The sequence below is a fragment of the Pezoporus flaviventris genome, unplaced genomic scaffold, assembly GCF_033815535.1.
Source record: "Pezoporus flaviventris isolate CSIRO_AGI_PZ_B2104156 unplaced genomic scaffold, CSIRO_AGI_Pfla_v1 ptg000254l, whole genome shotgun sequence".
Taxonomy (NCBI): Eukaryota; Metazoa; Chordata; class Aves; order Psittaciformes; family Psittacidae; genus Pezoporus; species Pezoporus flaviventris.
In genome coordinates, this window is record NW_026892801.1 from 304,851 (window position 1) to 314,800 (window position 9,950).

Genomic DNA, 9,950 nt, shown 5'->3' on the forward strand with positions numbered 1-9,950 from the left:
GGGTGGGCCGGTGGGGGACAAGGGTGGACGTAGGAGGGACGCGGGGGCGGCGGGGGGCCGGGGGGGGCTCTGTTTTTATGAATGAGCTGCTCCAGCCCCGATGCGATTACTATGCGGCGCACCTCACAGAGCGCTGATTGGCTCCGGCGCGTCATTGACGTCACAGAAGGAGAACGGAGGGGGGGGGGGCGATGAGTCAACCCCCTCCCCATCACCCCCAATTCGCCCCCCCCCGGCGGGGCTCGGTCACTATAAGTCGGCAGCGCCCATGGCAGCGGCGCCCGGGGCCGGGCTGAGCATCCCGGCAGGTGAGTGACCGGCACCGGGATGTGGGGGGCACCGGGGTGTGGGGGGCACCGGGATGTGGGGGGCACCGGGGTGTGGGGGGCACCGGGATGTGTCCAGGGAGGGAGTAAAGGGGGATTCCCCCTGTTGGGGGGCTGATGGTGGGGCTGGGATGGGGCCGATCTCATTCAGCTGCTGTTAGGGTTTCCATCAGTTGGGTCCCAAAGCCCCAGGGATGGGCAGTGGAGGGGTGTAGGTCCTGTGTTTATCCACCCAAACCGTGCAGTGCCCAAGCCCCTGCAGGCAGAGCGCTCGGGGGTAGGGGGATGTGTTGTGCCCCCCCCCCCCAGTTCATATATTGGTTTTATTTGCTTGCAAATGAATTAAAACCAACCAGACGCCCCCTCCAGGAGTGAACACCCCTCAACACACAGCGCTCTGTCCCCCTCCTGGGGACAACTTGGGGGGGGGCACCCTGGGTCTGGTGTCCCCCCAGAAGTTGGAACTAGATGAGCTTTAAGCTCCCTTCCAACCCAAACCAGTGGGTGGCTCTATGAAAGGACCCTGCCTGGACGTGGGGTGACAGCATGGGCACACAGTGGGCCGTGGTGTGGGTGGTGGGCACTGAGGGGCTGCCCTTGTTCTCCACCAGCATGATGGGGGAACAGCCCCCCAACTCCAGCGAGAGCCATCGAAGCTGGTTGGTGGCCAAGAACAGCAGCAGCAGCTCCTTGGACTTGGAGTCTGTGGTGCAACCCCTTGCCTTGAACCCGTGGGATGTTGTCCTCTGCATCTCCGGGACCATCATCTCCTGTGAGAACGCCATTGTGGTGGTGGTGATCTTCTACAGCCCAGCTTTCCGGGCTCCCATGTTCCTCCTCATCGGCAGCTTGGCCACAGCGGACCTTCTGGCTGGGTTGGGTTTGATCCTGCACTTTGCCTTTGTCTACTTCATCCCATCGGAGGTGATCAGCCTGCTCACCATGGGGCTCCTGGTCACCTCCTTCATTGCCAGCGTCAGTAGCTTGCTGGCCATCACCATCGACCGCTACCTGTCCCTCTACAATGCCCTGACCTACTACTCGGAGAGGACAGTGACCAGGACTTACCTCATGTTGATCCTCACCTGGGGAGCCTCCATTTGCTATGGGCTCCTGCCCATCATGGGCTGGAACTGCCTGAAGGAGCCCTCTGCCTGCAGCATCGTCAAGCCCTTGACGAAGAACCACCTCATCATCCTCTCGGTCTCCTTCTTCATGGTGTTTGCGGTGATGCTGCAGCTCTACATGCAGATCTGTAGGCTCATCCGCCACCATGCCCACCAGATTGCTGTCCAGAGACACTTCCTGGCCACTTCCCACTATGTCACCACCCGGAAGGGCATTGCCACCTTGGCCATCATCCTGGGCACTTTCGCCTCGTGCTGGCTGCCCTTTGCCATCTACTGCCTGCTGGGGGATCACAGCTACCCTGCCCTCTACACCTATGCCACCCTCCTCCCCGCCACCTACAACTCCATGATCAACCCCATCATCTACGCCTTCAGGAACCAGGAGATCCAGAGAGTGCTGTGGGCCGTGTGCTGCGGGTGCTTGTCCTCCACCGTGCCCTTCCGCTCCTGCTCCCCCAGTGACGTCTGACACAGCCCGGCCCTGTCAGCCCCCTTCTCACCCCCTTGGAATCAGGCAGCTCTTCACAACCCCGTCCTTTTGGGCTTCTCCTCTCCGATTTCCCCACTTTTTGAGGTGACCAGAGAGAAAAGCATATTTTCTAGCCATGATATATATATGGAGTGGGGGAATCCTCATAGTTGCTTTACATCTGTTGATGATGCTTTATTTTTCTAAGGGGGGATGCTCATTCACCTCTTGTTTTACAGCCTCGTTTTCTACATCAGAGAATGAATCTATTTTGTACATATGGGGCGTCTCAAACCCACCCCATCTCCCATCCATCCGCTTATTTATCAGCTTTAATTAGCACCCAATGTGATTTGAACACCTCCCTCCTGCTGGCTCAGCGCTGCGGGCTGCTGCCCTCTAGTGCTCGCTGCCTTTGGGTCCCCCCCCTCGCAACGCTCCCCTGCCAGTGCCTTTGCACTGGGGCTGCATTCGCACATGGGGGTGATGGGGACCCTGCGGTGGGTGCTCACAGTGAGGGGGGGGGATGCTTCTTGTTTACAGCCGCTGGGGATGGGGGGAATAAAAGTGCTTTGGGATACGAGGAGCTGCTGTTGCTGATGGGATGGGGGGGGCTTCGGGGGGTGAGGGGTCCTATGTTGTCACCCCACACCCAGGAAGTCTTCACATAGAGCCATAGGTTCGGGGTGAAGGGAGCTTGAAGGTTTCCTGCAGCCCCTTCAGGCCCTGGAGCTGCTCTCAGGTCTCCCCTTCAGGAGCCTTCTCTTCTCCAGGCTGCCCCAGCCCAGCTCTCTCAGCCTGGCTCCAGAGCAGAGCTGCTCCAGCCCTCGCAGCAGCTCCGTGGCTCCAACAGCTCCACGTCCCCCTTCTTTTCCTTGCTCCTGGTTCAGAAATCCCAAGCGACAGCACTTCCCCCTCCCATCACATCCTGTTAGCAGGAGCCGGCCCCTGGGAAGCCTTTGCCATCCTCATCCTCATGGCACCCAGCAGGCAGAGGGGCCGCATCCAGCCTGGGGCTGTTAGTGCTGCCTCCATCACACCCCAGCCCTGCTCCCGGTGCAAGGATCCCATGGCTTATGCTGCAGGAGGCAGAGCTCAGATGAGATGTGAGATTCCCATCGCTGCTGCCCATGCCACAAGGTTAACAATGGCAAAGCTAATTAGGGCAGCTCAGCCTCTCTGTGCCCCACAGCCCCCCCACGCCCCTGCCCAGCCCATCAGGAAGCAGAACTGAGTGCTGTGATGGGGTTATGGCAGCAAAGCATCAAGATGGGGAGATGGGGCTGGGCTCAGCGCTGGGAACAGGGAATTGGGGGGTCCCACAGTCCCCACTGAGGCTGAGTCCAGGAGAAAGAGGCAAAGCTCAGGGGTTGAAGCCCCCCATGTCCTGGGGCTGAGCTGAGGCCCATCCATCCACCCACGAACCCATCCATCCCTCATCCCTCTCTCAGCAGTGAGAGGTGCTGTGATTGATTCCCAGCCCTGCTTTAGTCACAGGCAGTTGGTACCTGCCACCTCCCATGAGCACTGGGCGACACCGGTGCTGGCTGCAGGCATGGGGGTGAAGGCAGCACCATGCATGGCTGCTGGTGGGATGGGATGGGGTGGGTGGTGGCATGGGGTCCCCAAACTCACCTGGGGGACAGCCCGGCATCAAAAGCCCCCCCAAACCCCAGCCCTGTGTCACATCAGATCGAGGGGCCAGGGCCCCTCATACCCATCTGCTTGGCTCCCTGCTGCCAACAGCCATTGTGGGGCACATCCTGGCTGGAGACTGCACCCTTCAGCTCCTACCTGTGTCCAGATCCCTCCTGCCAGCACGGATGAGGAAAGCCAAGCCTGGATGAAGCTGGGACCCCACCACAGTGCTGGATGCTCTCCTGTTACAGCAGTGAATCCAGAGCCATTCCCGGCTGCTCCAGGCCTTTGGGGAATGCAGCAGGGATAACAGCCCACAGCAGGGCCCAGCCTGCTCTGCTCTTGGGTGGAGAAAGATGCTGAAAGGCATCACCCAGCTGTGAGACACATCTGGCAGCCCTGCCCAGCACATGCTGTAAGCCATAGGAGCCTCCTGCCTCCAAGCTGGGGGCTTTGGGCAGCCCTTGTCCCTTTGGTCACAGCCCTTTGCCCTCCTATCAGGAGCAGCGATGTGGGGCAGAGTTAAGCCCCATGGCCAGGCTGGGAATGCTGGGCTGGGAGCTCTGGTTCTGGGTTCCATTGAAATGAGCAACCTCAGCCCTGGCTTTGGGGGATTTGGTTTCCTTGGAAGCGGGAGCAGGCAGGAAATGAAGGGAAGGCGGCCCCGCTCCGAAGGGCTTTACCAAATGCCGAAGGCAGCGGGAGGCATTTCCTGGTGCGGGCTGTGGAGCATCATTCCTGGCCCCCACCAGAGCTGCGGGAGGCATCGCCGGTGCCTCCCGGGATGGGAGCCTGCTCTGGGTGGGAAGCGGGCCGCCCTCCAGCACCCTGCAGCAGCACGGGATGGAGAAGGTGCCACAAGCTTAGGGGTGCAGGGCTCCAAGGCTGGCTCTGCCGCCACGGGCAGGGAAGGACGGGCACGGCGCTGGGGCCCTGTCCAAGCGCAGCAAGGCAGGGGATGCGGGTGGGGAGCGCGCTCTGCCTGGCTGCGGCCCCTTCCCGTGCTGGCTGCCTTAAGCCGTCTCCATGCAATCCCTGGCCTTTGCGGAGCCGCTGCCCTGCCAGCCTGCAGCAGCTCGAGCTCCAAATCCATAATTCCTCTGGCACCCTGTGGTTATTTGTGAGCTGCTGTGAGCAGATGGAAGAGTTCTAGATAAAGCCATCCGCAGCACGGGAGCCGGCTGCCTTCCCCACACAGCCGCGTAGGCACCGGCAAAGGCAGGGAGGAGGAAAGGAAAGGAAAGGAAAGGAAAGGAAAGGAAAGGAAAGGAAAGGAAAGGAAAGGAAAGGAAAAAGAAGAAAGGAGAAAGGAAAGGGAAGGAGAAAGGAAAGGAAAGGGAAGGCAGAAAGAGCGAGAAAGGAGTCAGCCATTTCTGCCAGGCCGAGCTCCATCCCCGCACACCCACACGCGGGCGCAGGGTGACATTGGCGCGCCGGGAGCGCGGGCTGCAAACACTGATGCGAGCTGGCAGCGCTGCGCTCACACGGGTCCCACAGCGGGGATGCAGGGAGAGGAGCTGACGGCAGGGGTGGAAAGGACACGCAGCCCACCCGGCCCAGGCCGGCACCTCCATTAAATAGGGCTGGGGACACAGGGCTGCTGTGGGGCTGGACCTGAGCCCTGGGCCAGGGCACACAGCAAAGGCTGCGGCCAAGGCCCGGGCCCCAAGGTGCGGCAGAGACCTGAGGCTCCCCCGGCTGCAGCAGCTCCTCCGTAGGGATCTGCTGGGCTCAGGACTCATCTCAGAGCATCCCTGCTGGGCTTCTCGTCCCTGCGCCAAGCTGAACCCAGGGAGCAGCAGCAGGAGGAGGAGAGAGCTCTCCCCATCACCTGGGGGCAGATGGGCTGCTAAGGAAGGTGGATCTGGGACTGCGATTTCCCCTTTAGGGGAATAAACCAGCACAACACTCCCCAATCCCCCCCCAGTCTCAAAGGCTGGTACCCCAAAAGCACTGATTTAGCCATGAAGGCAAAGGAGCTGGGGTGCCGGCTGCTGCCCCAATTCCAGATGGATCCAAGAGCTGCAACACGCAGCACTAGGGAGCATGGAAGCCCAAGAGATCCCTCCTTCCCCTGCCCTCAGTGCCCCAGCACGACTAAAGGGCTTGCTTGTTCAGAAGCTGGCAAGGCCAATTAATCTAATGAGGTTTTGCAGCCAGGGACTATTGTCAGCCAAGAAAGGCAGAGCGCTGCAGAGCGAGCGCACGGGTGGCTCCTGGAAGCCAAGGGAATTTGGCAGAGCAGAGCTCTGCACAGGCAGGGATGAGGAGCAGCAGGGATGGAGCCTTTTGTTGCTCTGCACCAACTGGCAGTGCAAACCCAAGCCCAGACGCGGCACCTGAACACAGGGCCCGGAGCCATCGCTGCTGCGGCTGGGGCCAGGCAGCTTCACTGCAAAGGGACCCTGGGAGGCTGAAAGGGAAGCAGGAAAGCAGCAGGAGCAGCTCCCTCCCACCCCAGCTGCAGTGGCTGGAGCCCAGGCTCATTCCTATGGCAGGGAGCACCCCCGGCAAACCGGGACCTCCTGCTTTGGCACTGCTGCCCACCGCAGGCAGCGCTAAGCACCCCCAGCCTAATCCTCAACCCACCTTGGCACGGTGCTGGAAGAGGCTCCAGCAGGGATGGTGCTTGCAGGACAGCTCTGGGACCTGATGGTGGACGCAGGCTGGGTGCTTGATGGAACACTGATTGCAGCCGGGCTGCCCAAGTGATGCCATGGAGCTGCTGCGAGGGCTGGAGCAGCTCTGCCCTGGAGCCAGGCTGAGAGAGCTGGGCTGGGGCAGCCTGGAGAAGAGAAGGCTCCTGAAGGGGAGACCTGAGAGCAGCTCCAGTGCCTGAAGGGGCCGCAGGAAACCTGGAGAGGGGCTTGGGACAGGACCTGTCCAACCTGCTCTTGTGGAAGGTGTCCCTGGATGAGCTTTAAGGTCTCTTCCAACCCAAACCAGGCTGGGATTCTATGGAATTGCAGCAGCCCCTCAGTCCAGGATCTGACCCTATCCACATGTCCAAGAGCACAGCAGGGTCCTCACCGTGTGCCTGCAGTAACAGACCAGGCACTGGCTGGATCGAAAGGATTTATCAAGTTTATAGTTTTTAAAAAAGGATCAAAAAATTATTAATTTCTTTTTTTTTTTTTTTACATGTACATTACAAAAATCTGCAATCGGGAATCTTCATCCAGGGGTTTCTGAGCTGATTATGGACACCAAAGCAGCAGGAAAAGCCTGGCTTACCCAGCAACCGACAGGGAGAAGCACAGACAGCACAGGGGAAGTCAGGAGGCAGTGAGGATACAGATATGGACACAGGCTGGGCTCTGCTCCCGCAGCAGCTTTCAGCTGCATCTGTGCACATGAGGCAGCAGAGCCCAGGCATCAGTGTTTGTCTGCAGGGGTAGAAAAACCCAACAGCTCTGCTCAGGAGATTGGTTTCTCTGAGCAGATCTTAGGGTTGAAACTCCTCTGGTGCCATGTGAGGAACCCCCTGCACCCTGAGCGCATCCCTCACTGCATTCGACCCCCAGCCTGGCTGGGTCCTCCAAGGGCACTTCCCATCTCTTCTCCTGCCTTAGCTTCTGCTCAGCAATCAACCCCTAAGATACAAGTGGAATAATTAACTCTTATAAATATATTTATATCATGTAGGAAAATAAGGCACTTGAGGAGGGTTACAGCTCTATGTCTAAGTCTATGGCATTCTAACCGGGAAGGAAAAAGGGGTTAGTTTCTGAAATGAATTAAAATGAATGTTAATACAGGAATAAACACATCGGATCCACTTCCCACTTCAAGGCTGTTTCAAAAGCAAGAGGAGAAAGCACACCCTCCCCCCCCCCCCCCCCAAATCCAACAGGAATGAAAGCTGGCCTCTGCCCCCCACGGAGCCCTGCCAGGCAGCTCCCGTCAAGGACAGGTAATTCCCAAAGAGGCACCTTCAGTAAGTTCATGGATTGAATGATAATAGCGACCACCACATCCCTTCCCTGAAACAACATTCCCTGGTTTCTGGGCCGTGTGGGACCTCCAGGAGCCCCTTTCCTGGCTCTGCTCTGGTGCTTGGAGCCTGATAAGGAGAGGAGAACGCAGTGAAGGTCACCGGCTGTGGAGGAGGCTCCAGGCTGAGCCCGCGGAACTGGGATGAGGTTTTCCCTGGGAAGGGGGGTGGCGGGGGAAGAGGCTGCTGGGAGCAGCAGCCAAGCACTGCGGGCGAGGACACCGGGAGAATGTTTAACCAGGAGCATGGAGCCGGGAAGGGGAAGGCAGCAGCGGCCTGCCCCGACCTGCACACCCTGAGCAACCAGGATGGAGGGAACGGCTGCTCTGTCTGCATATCCGTGCGGATACAGGTCGGGATGACATGGGAACAGGGGGGTCCTCCTGGGGAGGCAGAGAGGAGGGAGGATCCCAATTGCCAGCTCTTGCTTTTGGCTTTGTGAAATGCTTGAGGCTCGCCTGCCACAGGGAAAGGAAGAAGGAAGTTCACATGGAATGACATGGATTGCAGGGGAGCCCAGCACAGCCCCTTGGTCAACATGGGGCAGCAGCCCTGCAGTTTCAGCACAGCTTCTGTGTCTTGCAAAGGTTGTTTTTGGCACCTCTCCTCTTCCCCTACCGCTTTCAGAACTATTCAGCTTACTTGGTGGCCCATTTTGCAATGCTCCTCAAAGGCAGCTGCTTTAAAGCAGTTGTTTCTCAGGGATCACCACACCAGGCTCCTTGTGCAATCAAAAGAGATTTAAAACCCAACAACCAGCCTTCCCTACCTGTCCACAAGCCAGCTGAGCTCCAGCAGGTCTGATTCTGCCAGTCTGAAAGCAGAGGGTGGTAACCAGCAGGCTTGCACGGACAAAGCAGTGTCCCTCCTGCTGCCAGGAGGGCCCTGCAAGCGAGAGAAGCAGGCAGAGAAGCCAACTCCCCGCTGGATCGCCCACACAGCAGCCTTGTGCAACAGGAATCGTGTCCCTACCACCCTGAGGCCCGGCCCTGCCTCACAGACCATCCATCTGGGGCATGGAGAGTATGGCACTTGCCTGGATTTCCCACGACAGGAATACTCACTCCCCCTATCTCCACAGGGATCGAGGCTCTAGTTAAGGCAATTTAAACTGAAGTCAGGTTTGGCATTGGCAAGTTCCTTGCTTCCCTGTGTGCTAATGCTGTCAGCCTGGGTTAGCTCAAAGGTCTGTTTTCCCCAGGAACCTGTCTCCAAGGGAAGCCAGAGGAGGATGCTTATGGAAAGAGCAGGAAAACAAGAGGCAGCGGTTCTCCTCTCACCCCCCCTCACCCAGCTTGCAGCAATCAGCACTTTGCATTGCCAAGTCTCTCTCACCAGCACCCGAGGGGTTTGTTCTCTCTTCCAGAACCTGGAACTGGTGCTGCTCACATGTTCCCAGCCCATGGGGATGCCTCGGAGTCTACGCCCTTCGCATCCTGCCTGGCTTGACAGGCACAAGCTCCTGCTTTAGCAGTCCTGTAAATCTCTCAGGGTCACACTGGATCTCAGCTTGATCCACACCCCAGAAAAGCCCATCCCCTGCTCTGGCAAAGACACGCACACAAGGCATCAGTAAGAACACAATGGCATGAACTGAAGGCATCAATCAAAGCCCAAGAAGGATTTGCAGCAAGCTGGCAGCCTCCAGCTGGGCCTGGCATTCCAGGTATGAGCAACACCATTAAACCAGAGGAGAAGGAACAGGCACAGGCTGGCAAAATACTTGACAGTAGGAAAGGCAACGAGGTTGGAGGAACATGCAGCTGGTCCCACCCCACCACAGCTGGACCCATGATCTTCAAAAAGCTTTGGAATTGCTTTCTGGCATGAACTCGACTGAAGGAGTCATGTTCAGATTACAATACACATCTGTGGCATCAGGGGTATTTGTTTCTACATTTCCAAGATAGGCTTATATGCTATGGAAGGGAATATAAACCAGGAACAAAACCTAGGTCAAGCCCACCATTTTCTCCCCTTGCCAGTCCTGGATCCATAGTGAGCAGCCTGGGAATCCACAGGGTTAGTGAGGAGGAGAAATGTCTTCTTAAAATTAACTAACGAATTAGAATCACAAAATTAAAGGAAATGAAGTGGGTTAGGTCTGATGGGCAACTTAGTTCCCACACAAGATGTTTTTAGGCACAGAAATCCCCCTCCTTTAGAGTAAAGGAAGAGGAAGCCAAGGGAATACGAGCGTTTTCTGCTCCTCAAGTCCCTGTGTACATGGTCACCCCATTAGGAAGCACCTCTCCAAACTGCCTGCAGCATTGCCAAAGATGGCCCAAGTGTCTGCTGCTCAGAGAACTCCTCCCCACACCATTACCCTGCTCAAGGCACCTTTTTAAACACTCAGCGTGAATTGGAGGCATCAACAGAGCAGTTTCACCACA

The 9,950-nt window shown here is 57.9% G+C and overlaps 1 protein-coding gene across 2 annotated transcripts; it reads left to right on the top strand.

Annotated features, from left to right (window-relative positions):
- The first annotated feature begins 200 nt into the window (after nt 1-200).
- On the top strand, nt 201-2,206 carry GPR3 (G protein-coupled receptor 3). Of its 2 annotated transcripts, XM_061442863.1 has the most exons (2): nt 201-308; nt 938-2,206. In XM_061442863.1, exon 2 carries the CDS (start codon nt 939-941, stop codon nt 1,923-1,925), a length of 987 nt encoding a protein of 328 aa, XP_061298847.1. In that variant the 5' UTR covers nt 201-308; nt 938; the 3' UTR covers nt 1,926-2,206. The 2 variants fall into 2 exon arrangements, with proteins under 2 accessions (XP_061298847.1, XP_061298846.1); XM_061442862.1 differs by lacking the exon at nt 201-308 and having other exon boundaries at nt 692-2,206.
- Nucleotides 2,207-9,950: the final 7,744 nt, after the last annotated feature.

What these genes read in the sequence shown, in the direction of transcription:
- GPR3 (XM_061442862.1), top strand. Translation starts at nt 873, where the DNA reads ATGGGCACACAGTGGGCCGTGGTGTGGGTGGTGGGCACTGAGGGGCTG.